Source organism: Sardina pilchardus, chromosome 18 (genome assembly GCF_963854185.1).
Source record: "Sardina pilchardus chromosome 18, fSarPil1.1, whole genome shotgun sequence".
In the NCBI taxonomy this organism is placed as follows: Eukaryota; Metazoa; Chordata; class Actinopteri; order Clupeiformes; family Clupeidae; genus Sardina; species Sardina pilchardus.
In genome coordinates, this window is record NC_085011.1 from 31,802,309 (window position 1) to 31,823,048 (window position 20,740).

Here is a 20,740-nt window from a genome sequence, read left to right on the forward strand (position 1 = left end):
TGCTAGGTTGAAGCTAAAAGTTGTATCGCCAGACTCACAGAATGGCTGGATGAACGGGAGCAAGGTAAATATTGATTGTTTTGCTCGAGGGGAGGTGGAAAATGAGCGTATTTCCAAAAATGGCGGAATATCCCTTCAAAGTTGGTCCAGAAATTGAAGCGGACCCAGTTAGCACCCACGCCAAGCCCCGTCACGGCCTGGCTAGCTCGGCTTTGGCCCGAAGGTCTGAAAGGGGCTTATGATAGCAACTATCTAGGTAGTGTCACTGCCAAATGTGAGTCCATAGATTTGAGTAACGCATGCACAAACACTTAACCCTTTGGAGTCTAAATCCCCCCTGGATTTGAAAAACTGTTCCAAACTGTTCCCATCTGAATCTCTCTGAGTTTTTATCCAAGAAACATTCAAGTGACACCATTAGAAACCTCAAATATTTTAGTTTTCAATTATATGTAAAGAAAATGTATCGATTGCCTTTTGTAAATGGGTAGTTGACATCTGTTCAAATCTACACACCTATGGCTACTGGAAAATGTAAGGCTCATTTATACCATAAGGTATTAAAAAAACATTGTTGTTTTAGAATTTTTGAACGAAAGGGTCAGTAATTGGGGGTTTTATGATATACATTTATAAATAATACCTTACTTACTACTTGTAATTGTTTGAAAATACCTGATCATCTCTGAGCCTCTGTTGATGTTGCTGAAGCTCATCACTTCTGTTTTCTAGGTGCTCTCGCTTCTTTTTCAAAAGGTCATACTGCAGAATCATCTCAGAAAGAAAAAGACCCTAGAAAAGAGAATATATTAGACTTTCCAAATACCTTGTTTCATCATATATTTGTATTCTTAATATAAAATGGTAATCAAGATTTAAGCCAAAGGCTGTACTTTTAACATTTTGATTCTGCTACAATTTGAAGAAATACTTAATTAAGGTATTTATTAACACTTGTGCTTGCCCTACTTAATTAGGCTGGGTGAATTCTGCCTGAACTTCCGGGGAATTCGAATTTTGCCCGGCAGCTCAGGATGGACACCAGCAAATCTATTTTTGTTGTTTACTGCCAGAACCTTTGGTTCCAATCAGAAACGCCCATACTCTAGTCCTGGCACGCTATTGGTCAGTGACGCGCCGAAAAAGAAACTTAAGCGATGCGAAGTGCAGTACAAACAAAGCGCAGCCTCGCCAGACTAAACCAGAAAAATATACCTGCACCACGCCCCTTTTTTTGGGGGGAAAACAGGTTTGTAGTCAAATCATTGATTCTAATGGGAAAGTCAAAGCCTGCTCTCCCCTAAAAGGGACATGTAGCAAATTCAAAATTCCTGCATTAACATATTTCATGTCAAAATGGCTGCTGTGCTTGAAGCTACCAGACAATTTTGTCAAAGGCCTAAGACCCTTATTGGCAAAGCCTTGTCACCTATTTGAGTAAGCATGATATGATTAGTATGTATTTGTTGGACAAAAGTAGGTAATAAGTTAATTGTACCACATAGTGATGCAAAATATGACCACCACTCATTCTCTCAGCAAAAATAAATCAGCTTTGCCAATCTGGCTTCATCTCCTACCTCATCACCTACTCATACAACTCATGCTATGATTCTGTGTGTGCTTGTTTGCTTCTATGTGTGTGTGAGAGTGAGTGAGTGAGACAGACTGCTAGTGGTGGTCATAATTAACTATATTGAGACTAACACTATTTCTGTCAAACCTCACACAGTTCCTCAGAGTCACCACTCGGTGGAGACATTATTCTTAAACACCTTTTGGCATTGAGCTCTTCAGGTTAAAGGAAATGATCTATCTGGGTAACTTTACTGAAGTACCATTGATAGAAGTAGGATGCTCCAGAGCTCAATTGGAAAGAGAAATAACAAAGGGTCTGAATACTTATGTAAATGATATCAGGGCCTGACTTTCACAACGGGGGGAATTCCCCCCCTCAGTGACTCCAATGGGGGGGATTTATAAAGTTTGGGAGGGAGAATTCTACAGTTTGCGGGGAACGCTACTTGTAGGCTAAAATCAGTGGCGGCTGGTGGTTTTAGAATTACCGGAGGAAGGTGTGCGCGCGGGGGGTGGTCTTTCAGAGAGGGAAGTTGTTAAGCCCAAATTATGGTTATGGATGTGATTTAATGCTAGCCTGACGAGCCAGACCCACATCAAGATGAAGGGTCTGGACACTCACCGTAGACAGGTCTCAATTGGAGGGGTGGGATAAACAGTTGTCTTTCAAATTCCCTCCCCGCAATAGGATAACGCTAAACGAATCATCTTCTTGTTTTCAAGTAGCAGGATGCGTAACCTTCCCTCTCCACGCAATAGGATAACGCTAAACGAATCATCTTCTTGTTTTCAAATAACAGGATGCGTTACCGTCGCAACTTCTGGTCGCATGTCAGTCACCATTATGTTAAGCCAACCCACCGACTCTATACACGCTGTGATTGGATCGCTGGTGCTTCGGGTTCTCAGCTCCCTGGCTCAATGGATTGTGCCTAGACTGCCCCGCCAGCCAAATTACATTTGCTGCCGCTAGGGGCGTCTAGATTTCTAGGCTATTTAATGCCAAAAAGTAAGTAAACTGGAATTAATAAATACAATTATTTATACCCCAGCTTGTTAGTATACTTTTAGTATCCTGTGCTGTTTTATACCCCTCTACTGCAAGACATAATGCATACACTGAAAATGTGCTAGGACTTTTATTTTGATATGGGTCCTAGAGTTTCTGAGTAGAAAGTTTTAAGCTGTTTGTTAGCAGCTGGGTAGAAGTGTCAAACTTCTAAAGCAAAGGATTCAGGCTCTACTTTGATGCCCCCAAACCAGTTGTACAATCACGATCTAACCCAAAACAATAACAGACAGAGACATGACATGTAGGCTCGTCTAAAAAATAAAAGACAACATCCCCTAATACAGTATGGAGGCCCACGTTTTCATGAAAGCTTGATAGTGTGCAAAACAGCAACATGACGTTCAGCTAGTTACAATTCAAACCTTGCTAGTTAATCTTGTTAAAATTACTTAAATTCGTTTTCAACTAAATTAGACCTAAATAGTTACAGAAATGTCTTCGTTCAGACATTCGTTCATTTGCTAGGTACGAGGCAACATATAGTTTCATTGCTTTCTCCTTTGCTTATGTTGCGTTCAACGGCATATGGAAAGTGGGACTTACCCTTCCTCCAACTAAGAAAAGTGCACTGAAATGCCTGTCGAAGTGGAACCTCCAACTGGCGAAGTCGGGGGAGCTCGACCTACCCCGACCTCACCAAATTAAATCGGAGGTTAATGGCGACGCCCATGGAGTCACTCATGGTGAGAGATAAAACTTCAACGAATACACTATACACGTTATTTCTCTACGTATTGGGCTGTTTTAGACACTGACATTTTAACACAACTTGTTTTTTCATTATGGCGTGAAATTATTACCTGTTAGAATTAAAATATATGGGTAAAATTATACCCAGTTACCCTACATAGCGATAGCAGTGCTTTTCCGGCTCCAGAACAGTTGGTAGGATAAGTCCCACGTCCCATTGCCATTGAACGCAGCATAAGTTAACTGACAGACTTACCCTAGCTAGCTGCCTGCTACCATAGGAGTTTCGTATACGTCTTTCTGCTGTTCTGACCCTGTTTGTAAGTCCAGTGAGTGACAAGAAGTTGGATGCTCAATAAAACGTTTGATTTATTAACAACTAAGCAACTGAAATTATTAAGTTAATTTTCGATCCACATGCTCGACTTTCCTGCGGCATGACAACTTCTGATATGTACAGTTAACCTGCATTTCTGATTGGATATTAGCAGTACAATCAGCTCCACTGATTGGTTCATTGACGGAGGCACTTCCGCGGAGGATCTTCCTCCCTTTGGCCATTCACTTCAATGATATTCACGAGCCGCGGGGGTCTGGAGAGTTTATTATGGGAACTTACAGTGGGTACGGGTTGAGAATGCACCTTCTCCCGCGGGACTCCCGAAGAGATCCCGCAGGCCGTCAAGCCGATTTTTTCGAGGCTAAGGCAATGTACCCAAACAACCACCAGGTGGCAGAAAGTTTCATCCCGCATTTCAAAATGATGAAGATCGCATATCCGTCAATAGTCGACTCCTTAATCTCATTTAATCATTACAATGAAGGTGATGACTGGCGAAATTATTCAAACGACGTTTCAATGAACCATTGTTGAAATGAATGAAAATGGTTATAGAAAATCGCCTACAGCCTAACGCCGACACAGCTGATTCTTTGATTGATTCTAAGCTGTTTTGATGTAGGGGATGGGTAAACTGGCGCGCTACAAACATGCTACCAATCAAATGTAATATTAGTAGGACTAGCCTACTTAGACACTTTAGTCATAGGCAACGTTGCCATGTTAATTTGGGCTAGAAGTGCTTGCTTGTGGTGGCGCTCCTGTCCGCTGCTTCTCCCGAATTGTGTGGCAAATTTGTCAGCAATCAGCTTAAATGTCAAATCATATTTATTTCTCTTTGTCGCCATGGTATTGGGGGAAACGCGGAGAAACGAGATGGTCAGTCCTCGTATTTTTTCTTTGCGTTTCGTTATAAGAAATATATAAGTAATAGTTAGTCTTCTTCCGTATTGAACAGATACGGGACGCTCTTTGTTCCGTATTTTAAGGAACTACTCAATGCACACACACTACATTGAAAAACACACAAAGAAATCACTAAACATGTAGCCTACAACCTAATGACACTTTAATGCAGCGTTTCTCAAACTATGGGCCGCGAAACGTGGAGACTGCTGCTGGTCCGCGAGACATGGAGTGAAATTAGGTCCGGTGATCTGATAATTTGCTGCGCAATTGACCAAGCGGACCGACAGAAAAAGAAAGCAAACGTTGCTGCGGAAATGCTTGCCAATTTTCGAGCATAACTGCTTGTCCATAGCTCAGTGACAGGTGTTAATAGCCTTGCCATAAGCACTGCTGCAGGTGCTTCTTTTATTATGCGGTTAGAGCATAAGCGCTTACTCATATAGACTATAACTCAGGGACAGGTGCAAAACCACCAACTGGGATGGATCGAAGGGCAAGCAAGCACTGCCACACAACGTGTCAACACTAAACAGAAAGTTTCCTACGATGGGGAGAAGTGGCCGCAAGGACTGCATCGATAAGATCAACGAATACAGTAATGTTTTACAACCCAGCTGGTATCCGCTGTTCATTCCGACATATCCCCACTCGGCGGTAGGCCTAGGCCTATTTAACTTTTTTTTTTTCAAACAACGTGCCATTCCGACATGAGGTCATTAATAGGCTATTAATGTCATAACTATTAGGCTATCATTAGGCTTACTATGCATGGCTGTAAGCAGCTATGTTTAGAGCGAACGTTTCAACTATGTTTGCCATGATAGACAAAAACACTCAAATAAAACAATAGCCTAACAAATAACTGCATGCGTAATGGACACGGCTCTATATCCTAAATAATTTTCGAGGTTCGCCATTTGGTAATATGACCTATCCTTACTGACAATAATTGAGATTGAGCACAACTAAAGTTGCACGAAGGCAAAATACAGTCCTAAAAGCCTATTCTATATAGCCTGGCCAATATTGTAGATGTGCAAAAGCAGCATTTGCGTGCGTGCTTGCCGGTGAGGTGTAGCCTACAAAAATGAGCATAACATCTGATTATTAAAGTATGGCTATAGGATATAGGCTAGAGAAGAGTTGGTTTAAATTTCAAGTGTAGTAAAAACGTTTGTGCACATCCCCGGTCAAGGTGCAGAACAAGACTAGGCTAAATCATAAAAAAATGGAAAAAGGTTCGCACACTTGAAATCCTTCTTTTTTGATTTTATTTTATTTTCTTTATCACAAAGGAATGACGTTTCGACCGTGTGGTCTTCTTCAGATTAAAATTCAAGTACGTGCGCTATTTAACCCCTCGAGACCGACTGCAGTCTGCTGACACAGCCAGACGACTCTCCCAACCCATTCATTCGTTTTGGCCGATATAACCCATTCATTCGTTTTGTGCGTATATAGATTCCTGCATGCTGCATTACCGTGACCCTTAGCCTACCTTGTGGATGATTTTTTCTCATTGGAATACAGCAGGACAGAATGCCTTTTATCTAACAAACGCAAAAGCTGAGATTGTTGCAAGGACTAGGCTACTCAACCAACTTGTTTTTCGTTTCTGGGAGATCTCGTTATCGTTTTGGATTGTCGGATTTTTATACTTATTGTTTGGACTTATGGACAATGAACTTTGAGGGGTGGTTGTTAGTGCTTTACAAAGCTTTGTGTTAATAAGTGTCGGTCCTCCTATCCTTCAGCTCACTGCGCGATGCAGTTGCGCATAGTGGCCACGAAGTCATTAACTGTTTATGACACAATACATGATATTTGTGTTTTTCGTTTATTAGATTTAATGCATGTTTGAAATGTAAACAGGCCTTCAGTCCGTTAACTTAAGGCCTTCTTTTGCATGGGGTTGCTCGCATGTAACCTAGGCTATTATGTGCGTAGTGGCTGCATACTCTTTATTATAATAAGAGGCACATTGTTACAGGACAACTTAAACTGACTTCCCCAATGCTTCCCCGCAGCACATTACATTTTAATATAGGCTAATATAGGATGAACAAAGTCTATGCTTGCTATATTAAATCCAGTAGCCTAATAATTCTATGTGCCACGTCTTTTCACGATTTCGCAAGTGATGTAGTAGGCTTTAAACATCGACAAACGTCTGTGAGACTACCCATTTCATGAAGAGCAATTGTCTTGTGCGATCATTCCCCCTCCCCCACACTTGTCTGACCAGTTCACTAGACATTATAGCCTACCTATACGGCATTGAGGACGATTGCCTCCCTTCCCCCTCTCTCTAGACAGACACTTCCTGACACTAGGGCTCGGGATCATGACATCAAAACTTCGCGGGCACAGCCACATTGGCAGCTTCACTCCTTAGTTTACTATGGAATACTATGGATTTACTCCCGCCTTTTAGTGTGTTCCTGTTACTTAGTTTTTGCCTTCTTGGTAGTATGTTGCTGTGTAGTGGGGTGTAACAGTGCAACCCACGATCGCACGAGGAAAAGAATAAATCGCTACTATATTTCTGCTTCTTGTCTTGTGCATCTAAATGAATGGATATTACGTTCAGTGCGCTACCAAATGGCGGCGATATTCCTATAATGCAAGGCGTGTGCCCGAGTCCTATTATGTAAATGTAAAATGTGTGTGTGTGTGTGTGTGTGTGTGTGTGTGTGTGTGTGTGTGTGCGCTGAACCATGAATTCACATATTAACTTTTCTTTTCAGCAGAAATCGCAATCATAAAAAAATCGCAAAACGTTTTAATAAAATAAAGCCTCTTGTCTTAATGGGTTCCGGAGGTTCGTAGAGTGAGTTTTGAACCCCGGTCGCTGACGTATGATTTAGATGCCTCAACCATTTACGCCACAGTTCGAGTGTCAATCTCTTCGCACTCAGCCAACAAATATAAAGGATTCAGTCAGTCGAGTTCATTTATTCGCGGCATGCACTTGAAACGCCGATCAAAAGTTCTGACATGTTAAACTGACGTTAGTCATTAATTCACCACATGATAAAATGCTGTTATATTGACGCACAGTAGCCCACGGTAGTCTGTGATAAAGTGCTGGGTAAGCTACCCAGCGTCGCCGGTTAAAATGAACATGCCTCCGTTTTAAAATAGCCTATAGGCCTACACATTTCTAAGTATTCCTTGCATAAATGTAGCCTAAATGTCTATCTTGTCCATCTCTTTCGTCTTCGCCTTGACAATAATAGCCTATTCACGGAAATGCGGTCTTGTAACCGTAATGAATTAATGAATTAATCTAAGGTTGCCTATATCGAGTCTTTCAGGTTGAATTGAAGGCTTCTAAAACCATTTTCATTAACTTCAACAATGGTTTATTGAAACGTCGTTTGATTATAATTTCGCCAGTCATCACCTTCATTTTAATGATTAAATGAGACGGATATGCGGAGCATTTCTCTCCCTCTCCATTGACCAAAACGTTGCTCTGGCATCTCTGCTGGACTGACTGAGTTATAGGCTACGTCGAGTGAGAGAGCCAGCTGTGCGGTACGCTGTAAAACATTCGAAAACTCTGAAACTGCAATCTGACATGCCGAGCGTGATGTCTCTGTTCTCCGCTTGTCGCCAGCGCGGTGTCTTCGGGTTTTTCCGTGTTTTCCGGTATGAGCCGAACCTTCATTTTATGAAGGCGGTCTTATGTTGCCCCCTTGCGGTTGCAGTTTTAATTAAAGTCCCGATGCTTCGGGAGTCCCGATGTGCGGGAAAGAAAGGAGCATTCTCAACCCGTACCATCTGTATGTATGCAGGAATCTCCTGCATTAGAATCATTAAGGTGCGGGAAATGAAAAAAATATGCGGGATACCCGCAATCCCGCGCACAAATTCAGGCCCTGATGATATATTTCAGCCTTTCATACTTTATAAATTCACAAAACACTCCAAACACCTGTTTTTATTGTGGAGTGTTAGAGTATTGTGTGTAGACTGATGAGAGAAAAAAAATATTGAATCCATTTTAAGATTAGTCTGAAACACAACAACGTGGAAAATGTAAAGGGGGCTGAATACTTTCTGGTTGCACTGTAAAATACAAAACACATAAAAATGCAGAGGACCAAGACTTGGGCCACACCGTAGGTAAGTCACATTCTACAGATCATAATTCCCTAGTTTGACATAAAAATCTCTGCCAGTAATGTAGGTTTGAAACCAGTTTAAAACATTATTAGAGACCAACCTACTATGCAAGGTGGTGAATTAAAACGTTATGATTCAATGCTGCACTCAAATCTAGAAGAATAAGGTTTGAGACTTTGTCAGTAGCAAGTCTGAGATCATGAACTATTTTTACTAAGGCCATTTCTCTTGAGAATATAATCTACTATTATCATCATTAGTGGTAATTTGCGTAACCAACCAATAATGTCTGAACAGTGTTCACATTACATGTTAAACTGTACTCTGAAGGGATATCGCAAATGAGGCTATTTTGACAGTAATCATCAAGTCAGTCAAAAAAATGTAAAATCATTAGTTTACACCATACAGTACAATTCTTGAAGAGTCAAGGATACAATATGAATTATTTGAAAATGCCAATTCCTTCTAATCTTACCTCCTGATGTAGTTCATCCTCAAGGCATTTCAGTTGCTCTCTGTGTGTTTTAACCTGTTCAGAATATGTTGCAATGGCACTTTTTGCTGTTGGAAGAGTGAATATACAGCAGTCTATAAACGCAATATAGAAGGTTGTGGGTGTGCTATCAGGTCAAATAAGGTAAGCACGGCATCTCTCTTCTTCTGCCATTTGAGTGCTAGTGTGGGTATCATCCATGTTAGCTTATCATTCGTGCTAGAGACATCATAATGGAAGTAGGCTATGTGTCACCACCTCATTTCACCACCACATCAATTGTATTTCATACTGTTGAAATGGCTATAATAAACTTGAACTTGAACTTGAACTTGAACTCATTTGACCACAGTGGAGAGCTGGATTTGGCAGGGATTAGAGGTGTAGCTGCTCAAGCAATGTCTGAAGTAAAAATGTTAACATACTGTATGTTAACACTAATTTTAAATGTTAAAATGTTAACACCACACTGTTTACATCACTCTGTCATTACAAAAATATCTTTACCAAATATATTCCTAACCCATTTACGCAAATTGCCATTTTGATCATAGTTGAGGCGTGCCAAATCGGTGACATCACTCACAAGCAACTGTAGTTCGTTATCACCATGTTACAAAAAAAACCTCAAACAATTCATACTGGTCCTGAAAATAAAGTACGATCAGAAGACGCTATAGAAGTGACCCCAATGCATTTCATATGGAAGGCATTTAACGAAGTTCCCGATTTGGACCAATTTTTTTTAGAAATATGTTTTTTCTAAAAAAAAAATCCCATCCACAACACTAGGAACACAACCAGTAGGGGCGATGAGATGCAATTGTAATGCAATTGTAATGTATTTGATCTCCACTGGTATGGTGGGGGGCTAGCATCAAGAATTATCAACATTCTTGATTTATTATCAATATCAAAACAATTGTGACACACTAAAAATATTAGCATGTATTTTTCATTGACTATGGCTCCTAACTGATGCATGACATAGATAGGCCTAAAGAGATAGATATATAGATAGATAGATAGATAGATAGATAGATAGATAGATAGGCTAGATAGATAGTCTACAACAATTGTTAAAAATGCTACTTTTGCAGAAACCCCAATAAATGATATGCTTTTTAAGACAACATTTTAAAATACATCGATATGTAGCACTTTATTTTGTTTGTGGTGGCTAACGTGAACTGAATTTAACATTAGCCAAGCAGGGTACAAAGCTAACTTAGCTAACCTAAGCTGTTATAACCAGCTAGCAACTTACCTTCTAGTAGCTGGCGGCAGTTCACTGATACATGCAGCTCTGTTAAAATAATTTGCCTAAATAGTGTGTCCAAGCTCATATTTGTAAAATACTGAGTCATGTGAAGACGCAAGTAACGTTAAACTCGTCCCAACCTGCCTGTAAAGCAAGATGACTGAGTAATGTGGGACTAGGAAGTCTGCGCGTGATACGTCGTGTGAATGGTCGACAAGGGGTCGGTCGGTCCGTGTGCGTTACGTTGCGACGCACACCCTGCATGTCGCCATTCGATTTCCGTTCTACGATGGGAAATCCAAAAACGGAATTGGCGTGCACTTTACGTGAGAACGATCTGACTGCCGAAAAAAATGGAAGAATATTTTCAAGTAAGTAATGTGAGGCATAACAATAGTGCACTGACGTTAGCCTTATTTTAGTCGCTGTACGTTTAGCAGCACGTTGTTTCCTATTCATCCGTTACATCCGGTCCCTTTCAACAGGTCCCTGAACAGGTATAAAATCAAGCACATAGATCACTGGCGTAGGTTTAGGGGGGGGGACGCATGGGACTAGTCCCATTCAATATTTTAAGATGACAAAATTGTCCCCCCCAATATTTCCGCGAACTTATTTCTGCGTTCCGACGGGCAGCCCAGCACGACAGTAGGCCTACAAGGCACGCCGTGATTTGATTGGCTGAAAGCGCTACACGCACGGGACGCGAGAGTGTCAAAGCAGATTAGCAGAGTCAGAGAGGGTAAAAGCGGATCTGTGGCAGAGTCTGACTGGCAGACAGACGTGCGTGCAGGTGTCGACGATAACGGTAAGTTACCGAGGCTGTCTGCCAATACATACCCCATAAAAGGCCAGAGTAAAACATTTTAACATTCCCTTTGCTCTTCAGCACGTATGTTTGCCCCTTTTTGTACTTTGTTTGTAGATCATCTCTGCCACCCAAGAGGGAACATACAAAGCTTGCACATACAAATGGGACATAGGCTAATGCTTTTTCACAAAGCAAATAACTAGCCACACAAACTAGCAGTGGTAACGTTATAGTGACCAGACTTTCAAATTTAGATTGTACCGTGGAAAATATTATTAACTAGTGATCAGTGTTGGGGAGTAACGCATTACATGTAATTGAGTTACGTAATTTAATTACAAAATAAATGTAACAGTAATATATTACAGTTACTGTAGAAAAGATTGTAATTCAATTACAGGTACTTTTGAAATTTTTCAAAATTACAATTTGAATTACATCTCAATATTGTCAGCAAAACTTTGCAAAGAATATTGTATGTAAAAAGAACTGTTTCCCTCCACAGCCATAGTTTGATACGGGACCTTCTGATAGGCTCTATCACGTCTACAGCGCTATCAGCGTAGGCCTACATGCCTGCCTGTAAACGTGTTATGATTATCATTATATTATCCTCACAAAAAATGTGATGCTAATTCATGTATTGAATGCCCTTGCTGCGTTGTGCGCTTGTACAGAACTGCTCGGCAGCCTGTAGACCAAGGCCGAAATCTTCGCATGGATTTGGGCACTATATATATCATTCAAAAATCAGAAAAGTAATCAAAAAGTAATCAAAAGTAATTAGTTACGTTACTCAGAAAATGTAATTCAAATAGTTACACTACTATTACATTTTAAACAGAGTAACTTGTAACTGTAACACATTACATTTCTAAAGTAACCTTCCCAACACTGCTAGTGATAGTAGGCTATATGTTACCCAGGATATTGTTACAGATAAACCTAGCGTCTGTAATATTTCAACCAAGGTTAGGAGCATTGATTAGGGGTGTGCAGCACGGATAGTGGCATAGAAGTTGCTCTATCTATCTTGATAGAATGCCAACGTTTCCTTACCAAGTCACCAAGTAGGCTTAATTAGCCTACCTTAAGTTATAATCCTACAGTCACAATAAACAGTGGATCTGAGACATTTTCGTTTCTATATTAATTCTGTAATGTATTAGTGTGTAGCCCATACAATGCAGAGAAATAAAAGGGAGACCACCGAATTCACAGTTTAATGACGAACTGTCATTGCATTGCTAGACAATAGGCCAGTCAATCTAGCGTTTGACCCATAACTAATTGCAATAGTAATCATTCAAAGTTTTTTGTGATCCCTAGGTATATCTTATTAACATATAAAAAATCTACCCATTTATATTTAGTGGAACATACTTTTTTTCAAGGTCAAAGGTAGCAATTTCCAATGCATTTTGCCATTGGGATTTACTACTGGTGAAATGGGTAAAATGTTAAACTACAGATATCAAATTGAAACTTTCACAGTTGTTTACTCACATTAAGGCAAAGATTTTTTGTATTGCAAGTTTTCTGAAATGTGATGTTTAGATATGCAAATGAGACCAGTTTTACCTAAATATGCAATAATTTGCATATATTTCTAGAAAACTAAATCTGAACAATAGGTACAGTCAGCTTCAAAATAATTGCTGCATTTTGCTTCTATATTGGATACCAAAAGCCTATGCAAAGGGAATATTAGATATTACTTCATATCACCTCAGAAATGAGGAAATCAAGTCAAGTCAAAATCAATGCATTTCAATGGAAGTACATTATAGAACAAATGATTGTCAATGATATGGTATGATGGAAGTATCTCAGTGCATGCCAACTCACTTGATATGTTGTCTAAAGGTCAATATCTTCCTTATGTGTCTTGGCATGCATTGAGATACTTCCATCATACCATATTATTGACAATCATTTGTTCTATAATGTACTTCCATTGAAACGCATTGATTTTGACTTGACTTGATTTCCTCATTTCTGAGGTGAAATGAAGTAATATCTAATATTCCCTTTGCATAGGCTTTTGGTATTCAATATAGAAGCAAAATGCAGCAATTATTTTGAAGCTGACTGTACCTATTGTTCAGATTTAGTTTTCTAGAAATATATATGCAAATTATTGCATATTTAGGTAAAACTGGTCTCATTTGCATATCTAAACATCACATTTCAGAAAACTTGCAATACAAAAAAATATTTGCCTTAATGTGAGTAAACAACTGTGAAATTTTCAATTTGATATCTATAGTTTAAAATTTTACCCATTTCACCTGTAGTAAATCCCAATGGCAAAATGCATTGGAAATTGCTACCTTTGACCTTGAATAAAAGTATGTTCCACTAAATATAAATGGGTAGATTTTTAATATGTGATGCAGGAGGGTTTAAGGATCAATAAAAAGTATGAACCATTACTATTGCAATCAGTTTAAGTTTTGGCCCTTTTTTGAGATAGATTGACTGGCCTACAAGTTCTGAAAGTGAATTCCCTGTGGCAGTACTTTTTGCTAGTATAATGTCCATAATAATTTATGTTAATAAAATGTTGTTTGTTCAGCATTACACAGTCTCAGGTATATATGTATTATATCTCATAAATGCATAGACATTATTCCTAAACTATGGTTCATACCCATACACAGTTACTTAAATAACAGGCTATATAATCTGGGCAAATCTAAGATATGCGTAGCTTCTGTTATCTGAGAAACAACATTGCCATCTAGTGGTTAAACAGTGGATACCAGACCTGCAAACTTGTCGCTTTTCGGCGACAATCGCCGTTTTCTTGGTAAATTGGGTCATTCATGTGAATCGCGCAGAACCGGAGAGTTTTTATTTGGGGGGGGGGGGGGTTCGCTGGGGTGAAGGCTGCTCATCTGTATGTAATGCGGGCTAGAATTGCGAAACATTATTGGCTAATTCTTGTAATTGACACTTCTCTGGGCCAATCGGAGTCTTAGCACTTTCTTCATCCCTGCTACCGCGCGTCATTTTTGTCAGGGACGACACCGCGTTCGGTCCACAAATATGAACGTAGCCGGCCCCTTCTAAGTGCATTTATTTCTTGGACCGAACGCCGTGGAGTCCATTATCCCACTTATTCCACTGTTACCATTTGTTTTGTGTTAATTTCCTGTTATGATGTAAACGTGACAGAGACGGTGTAACAATCTTTGGTTTAAATCGCTAAAAATATGTTGTCTTGTTAGTAGAACTAGGCTACTTCTTTCCACCACATATCAACTAATTTCTAAACTTGCAATACAAACTGCCGTTGCTAGTTCTAAATGGATGATTGCTATGGCCAAAAGCCAGTCAGTTCTATCTCTTTTCTATGAACCATTAGCTTTGAAACATCGCTATTTTAATTGCCCTATCCAACTAGCTAAAATCAACCACCGCCATGTGCGACAATGTTACAGTATGTTCTGAACGTCTACAGCTTGGATGCAACGTGACCGTTCATTTAAACTTCACAATGAGTTTGCCAAATTAATAGGCTATTCCAGTGTGATACGGCCAACAATTTGGATCAAGGTCATAGGTGTGCAAATAACGTTTAATGCACCCTCTGTAGGACGCAGGACGTGCATTGATTTGCATTGAGCTCAATGAGCATCAAACAGACTAATGATTAATGACTAAATTACTTAATGACTAATGACTAAAGGCTAACTGGAAAAAACACCATGCAATATCTAGCTATGGTGAAGAAGAGTATATGATGATGTGGGGCTATTTTAATTCCTAAGGCCAAGGGAACTTTATCAGGATGCATAGTATCCTGGATCCATGAAATAGCTGGCCTTTAAAGATAAAAACATAAGCATGTAAAAAAAAAACTCCTGCACCTATGGGAATTGACATAGGGGTCAAAACAGGCCTACTTACTGTATGCCCCCTGTATTAAAGTAAGAACATGTATTTATTTACGATACATTCTTCATTTTTTGAAGAAAATCCTTGATTTTTACTATTTTTTTTTTAAATTAAGGCATGAAGATTATTTTCTATTCCTCTTTTTAGTCAAGCATGGGTTCAAATACTCTCCCCTGTGTGTGTGTGTGTGTGTGTGTGTGTGTGCTTGTGTTTACATACATCATACATGTATATGTGTGATATATAATAATATAGTAATACATAACAAAACGAGCAGTTTTCTTTATATGCACCCCCCCCCCCCCCCGCCCCCCGTCGGACACTGTCACCTTTTTTACGCTGAGGGGTTTGCAGGTCTGGGATACTACATAATAATTGTCGTCCGCACACATTCCTCTACACGCGGGTATAGTAATATAAACGCAAGAGGCTATTGTTAAACTTTAAACTAAACGAAAACAAAAACGAATTACAGTCTTCCCAGTAAAAGTTCACTTCTGGGTGCCCCCCCCCCCCCCCCCCCCCCCAAAGCTGAGACCAAACCTACGCCCTCTCAGGCTTTTTTTTTAATCATTTTTTTATTGAAAGAAAAACCATGGGTAGTTACAATGACATGTCATCAAAGTTACAAAAGATTTTTCCTCTTTTTCTTTCTTTTTTTGCACACACAGAACACCCCCCACCCATCCACCCTCCCACCCCGACTGGACCAAAACAACAAAAAAGGAAAATAAATGTTTAGTTACAGATGTCTGAATTGTCTATACATAGACACATCTGTAGAAAATTAAAACAGACATAGGATTTCAATGAGGAACAACATGACTTCAAAGCTCTGTATGATCTGCCAATTATGCCTTAAGACTCTATATAGACTCTGAACTCTTTAGTCCATCAATGTGTTGGGAAGTTCTTGAAGATTACTAAAGTACGTCAAAAGAGGTTCCCAAACTGACTGAAATTTGTCTGAGCATCTTATCGCAAATTTGATCTTTTCCAAATGCAAGAATAGCATTACGTCTTTCAACCATTGAGCTGCTGTGGGTGGATTACTCGATTTCCACTGGAACAGAATTTGCCTTCGTGCCAGCAAAGAGACAAATGCTATGATGTTGAGCTGTAACTTTGTCAGTCTTGTTTCCTCATTTACTACACCAAATAATGCGATCATTGCACATGGTTGTAAAGTAACCCCAAGGACTTTAGAGAGTACGTCAAATATTTCAGACCAGTACCCTGTTAGCAAATGGCAAGACCAAAACATGTGGGTTAAATCTGCCACATGAACATGACATCTGGCACAACTACTATCCACATTAGGATAGAATGCAGAAATCTTTGCTCTACTCCAATGCAAGCGATGTACCACTTTAAACTGAATGAGACTTAGTCTTGCACAGGAGGTACTATTGTTCACTCTTTTCAGAGCTTCAGTCCAAGTATCTTCAGAGATTTCAGTACCAAGTTCTTTCTCCCATTTAAGTTTGATCCTATCCAGCTTGGCGTTGTCCATTGACATGATCATTGAGTAAGAGTGTGCAGTAAAACCCCTCAACCAAAAAGGTACTTTCAAAACTAAATCTACAAGTGACTCTTTAGGAAGGTTAGGAAACTGCAGGCTATGGCTCTTAACAAACTGACGTGCTTGAAAGTAGCGAAACAGGTCATTTTGTTGGAGGTCATATTTGGAACGTAGATCATTGAAACTAGAGAAGATTCCATCCACATAAAGATCCTTGAACCTCATAATCCCCTTTCTATGCCATGCTACGAAGGTGTGATCCCATTTGGCTGGTAAGAAATTGTGATTGTTACACAGCGGAGTATAAGTCAGAAGAGTCTCCCTCAGGTTATTCTGCCTCCTGAATTGTGACCATATTTTGAGAGTTGATATAACCACAGGGTTGGATGTAAATTGTGAGATCTTCATAGGAAGATTAGACGAAACCAAGGCAAGAAGGGATGATGATATGCATGACATGCCCTCCATTTCACACCAGTCAATACCCGGAGACTGAATCCAGTACGCTATTTTATGGACATTTGCTGCCCAGTAATAGCTTCTAAAGTTTGGCAGAGCCAACCCGCCTCCAGCTCTTGGACGTTGTAAGAAATCCTTACTAATTCTAGGGTTCTGACCACCCCATATGAATTTAGATATAATTTTATCAAGTTGGCAGAAAAAAGATTTTGATAGGAAGAAAGGAATACATTGAAACAGAAATAAAAATCTCGGCAGGACGTTCATTTTAACACAGTTCACTCTGCCTGCTAAAGTAAGATGCAAAATGTCCCATTTTTGTAAGTCTAGTTTAAGTTTAGACATGAGTGGGGCAAAATTTCCATCAAAGAGGTTTTTAAATGCAGGGGTGATGTTAATACCCAAATATTTGAAACCTGATCTAGAAATATGAAATGGCAGCGCATGATCTGGAATTTGCATAGCCAATTTGTTTATAGGTAAACATTCACTTTTTGAGAAGTTAAGCTTATAGCCTGAGATCTGACCAAAAGTATGTAACACTGAAATAATTGTATTGATACATTGTATTGGATCTGATATGTAAAGCAACATATCATCAGCATACAACGATAATTTAACTTCCAGTCCCCATCTACGTATACCATGTATTGAAGGTGTTGATTTAAGGACCAGAGCTAATGGCTCTATTGCTAAAGTGAATAATAAAGGGCTCAAAGGGCAACCCTGTCTGGTACCTCTAGACAGAGAAAAACCTTGGGAGCGCATTTGATTCGTAATTACTGAGGCTTGAGGGGAGGAATAAAGCAGCTGGATCCATTTGGTAAATGTTCTACCAAAACCAAATTTCTTTAAAACAAAAAAAAGAAAATCCCATTCAACACGGTCGAAAGCCTTCTCCGCATCTAATGACACCACAACTTCAGGGCAATCATCAGATGAGGGACTATACAGCACATTCATAAGCCGTCTAATGTTGGAAAATAAATGCCGCCCTTTAATGAAACCCGTCTGGTCGGTTGATATTATATGCGGTAATGATTTCTCCAATCGCATAGCCAATAATTTGGAGAGTATTTTAATATCAGCATTTAAAAGTGATATTGGTCGATAAGATCCACATTTTGAAGCATCCCTACCTGGCTTTAACAAAAGTGTTATGGATGCTTCATTAAGGGAGTCAGGCAGTTTGCCCTGTGATAATGCATCAATAAACATATCTAATAGCAGGGGGGTTAGCTGATCAGAGAATTTTTTATAAAAGTCAATTGGAAAGCCATCTGGCCCTGGGGACTTTCCATTTTGCATGGCTAGAATGGCAGATCTAACCTCCTCAAGCTCCATCGGTTGATCTAGATACTCCTTATGATTAGTAGATAGGTTGGGGACTTCAAAGGCTTTAAAAAAATTCTGAAACAGAGATTTGTCTTTCAGTGATTGTGAGTTGTACAAATCAAAATAGAAGTCCTTAAAAATATCATTAATTTTTTGGGGGTCTGTTGTGAGTTCCCCAGCTTCATCTTCAATTTGTGATATAATCTGAGCTGCTGACTTAGATCTAAGTTGATGTGCCAAGAGACGCCCTGACTTTTCTCCATGTTCATAATATAATCCACGTGACCTCATAATAAGTCGTTCTGTTTCAGAGGTAGAAATTAAGTTAAACTGAGTTTGTAATGATATTTTCTCTTTATAAAGCACTGGACTTGGAGAGATGGAATATTTACTATCTAGTTCAGATATGGCATCAATTAGCTGTTGTTTTTGCTTCTTTCTTTCCCTATTACGATGAGAAGAATAAGCTATTATTTCTCCCCTAAGATAGGCTTTAAGTGTCTCCCATAACAAAGATGGGGACACAGAATCCATTTGGTTAGTTTCCAAAAAAGTATTGATAGCTATACCTATCGAAGTGCAGAATGAGTTATCTGACAGTAATGTGGTGTTAAATCGCCACTGAGGACGGCTACTGTAGTTTTGTTGAAAATGAAGATCCAATAATATGGGGGCATGGTCTGATTCAACAATAGCGGAATATTCAACCTTCTCCACTGAGTTCAAGAGTTTTTTATCAATAAAAAAATAATCGATTCTTGAATATGTGTGATGAACGTTAGAAAAAAAAGAAAATGTTTTGCTCTGAGGATTGAAATAGCGCCAAGGATCCACACATGCTGCTTGGCTGAAAAATTCAGAAAACTTACAAGCCATTCTAGAGAGAGTCTGCACTTTAGGTTTGGACCTGTCCAGGTTTGGATCCATAACACAATTAAAATCTCCCCCTAAAATCAGCAGTTGGGTGTTAAGGTCAGGAAGCTGACAGACAAGCCTTTGCACAAACCCAGCATCATCCCAATTGGGAGCATATACATTCACCATTAATACAGGTATATGAAAAAGTTGCCCAGATACAATAACATAACGGCCCTGTGGATCAGAAATAGAGCTAGATAAAGTGAACTGAATTTTTTTATGTATTATAATTGCTGTACCTCTTGCTTTGGTGTTAAAGCTAGAATGAAATATTTGCCCCACCCAATGTTTCTTTAAGCGTAGTTGATCTGAATTGCATAAGTGCGTTTCTTGAAGAAAAGCAATATCAGTTTTAAGATTTTTTATATGAGAGAATATTTTACCTCTTTTAACAGGACCATTAAGGCCTTTGACGTTCCATGATGTAAACCTAACGGCTGACCCGCTAACATTTACCCTATCAGCCATAGCCACACAGTTATCCTACAGATATGCACAGTGATCTTGTCACCTTTTACATACAACACAAGTGTCATGTATCTATACAACACCATTAAAGTTGGTAATAATACACAGTGAAATCCAAAACGATGACAATAACAAGAATGAAAGGTCCAGTCTACCCCAATATCCCCAACAACCCCAACCCCTCCTATCTCTGCTAAGTTAGCAGCACGCAGGATTCGTCCCATTTCTAAACGCTCCCAAAAACTCACTTTCGTTTTCAATAACATAACTCTCTGGAGAGCCCCTGAGTCAACATAAAACTGAAGAAAACTCCTATACTTTCAAATTACATGTGTACATGAGCACAATATAGTAATTGTAATACGAACAATAAAAAAACAAACTGAAACACGCCTTAACAGTCCAAATGCCATAAGTGGAGCCTAGGTCCACAGTAGGTTACGTTAGCCAGTTCGTCAGAGATGTAGCCATTAGCTTACTTTACCCGGTATTTGTGAATGGATGTTGCGTTAGCCCTCCCGTTCAGGAGAAGCCGAGGTGTTGATGTTTCCGTCAACCTTTTGCGAGTAGAAGGTCTCAGCATCCGCTGGTGTCTCAAAGATGAATGTTTCCTCTCCATAGGTCACACTTAGACGCGCAGGGTAGAGTAGCCTGAACCGAATTCCCTTCCGATAGAGAGCCGCTTTGACGCTCCTGAAGGCGGCACGCTTCTTGGACAGAGTAGAGCTCAGGTCAGGGTAAAACCTCAGTGTATTACCCTCGTATACTGCGTCGTTCTGCCTTGACCAGCGCAGGACTCGCTCGCGGTCTTGATATTTGTGGAAGGCGACGATTATGGGTCTGGGTG

The 20,740-nt window shown here is 39.7% G+C and overlaps 1 protein-coding gene across 4 annotated transcripts in view; it reads right to left on the reverse strand.

The window, feature by feature from the left end:
• ccdc172 (coiled-coil domain containing 172) overlaps nucleotides 1-10,730 on the reverse strand; it is a 68,297-nt gene extending 57,567 nt beyond the window's left edge. For all 4 annotated transcript variants that reach the window (XM_062520268.1, XM_062520267.1, XM_062520266.1 and 1 more), the window contains exons 1-3: nucleotides 10,484-10,730; nucleotides 9,199-9,284; nucleotides 676-792 (exon numbers count right to left, since the gene is read on the reverse strand). In XM_062520268.1, coding sequence (XP_062376252.1) covers nucleotides 676-792; nucleotides 9,199-9,284; nucleotides 10,484-10,583 — 303 coding nt within the window. In that variant the 5' untranslated portion in view covers nucleotides 10,584-10,730. The remainder of the gene's footprint in view (nucleotides 1-675; nucleotides 793-9,198; nucleotides 9,285-10,483) is intronic.
• Between the last annotated feature and the right edge of the window lie 10,010 nt (nucleotides 10,731-20,740).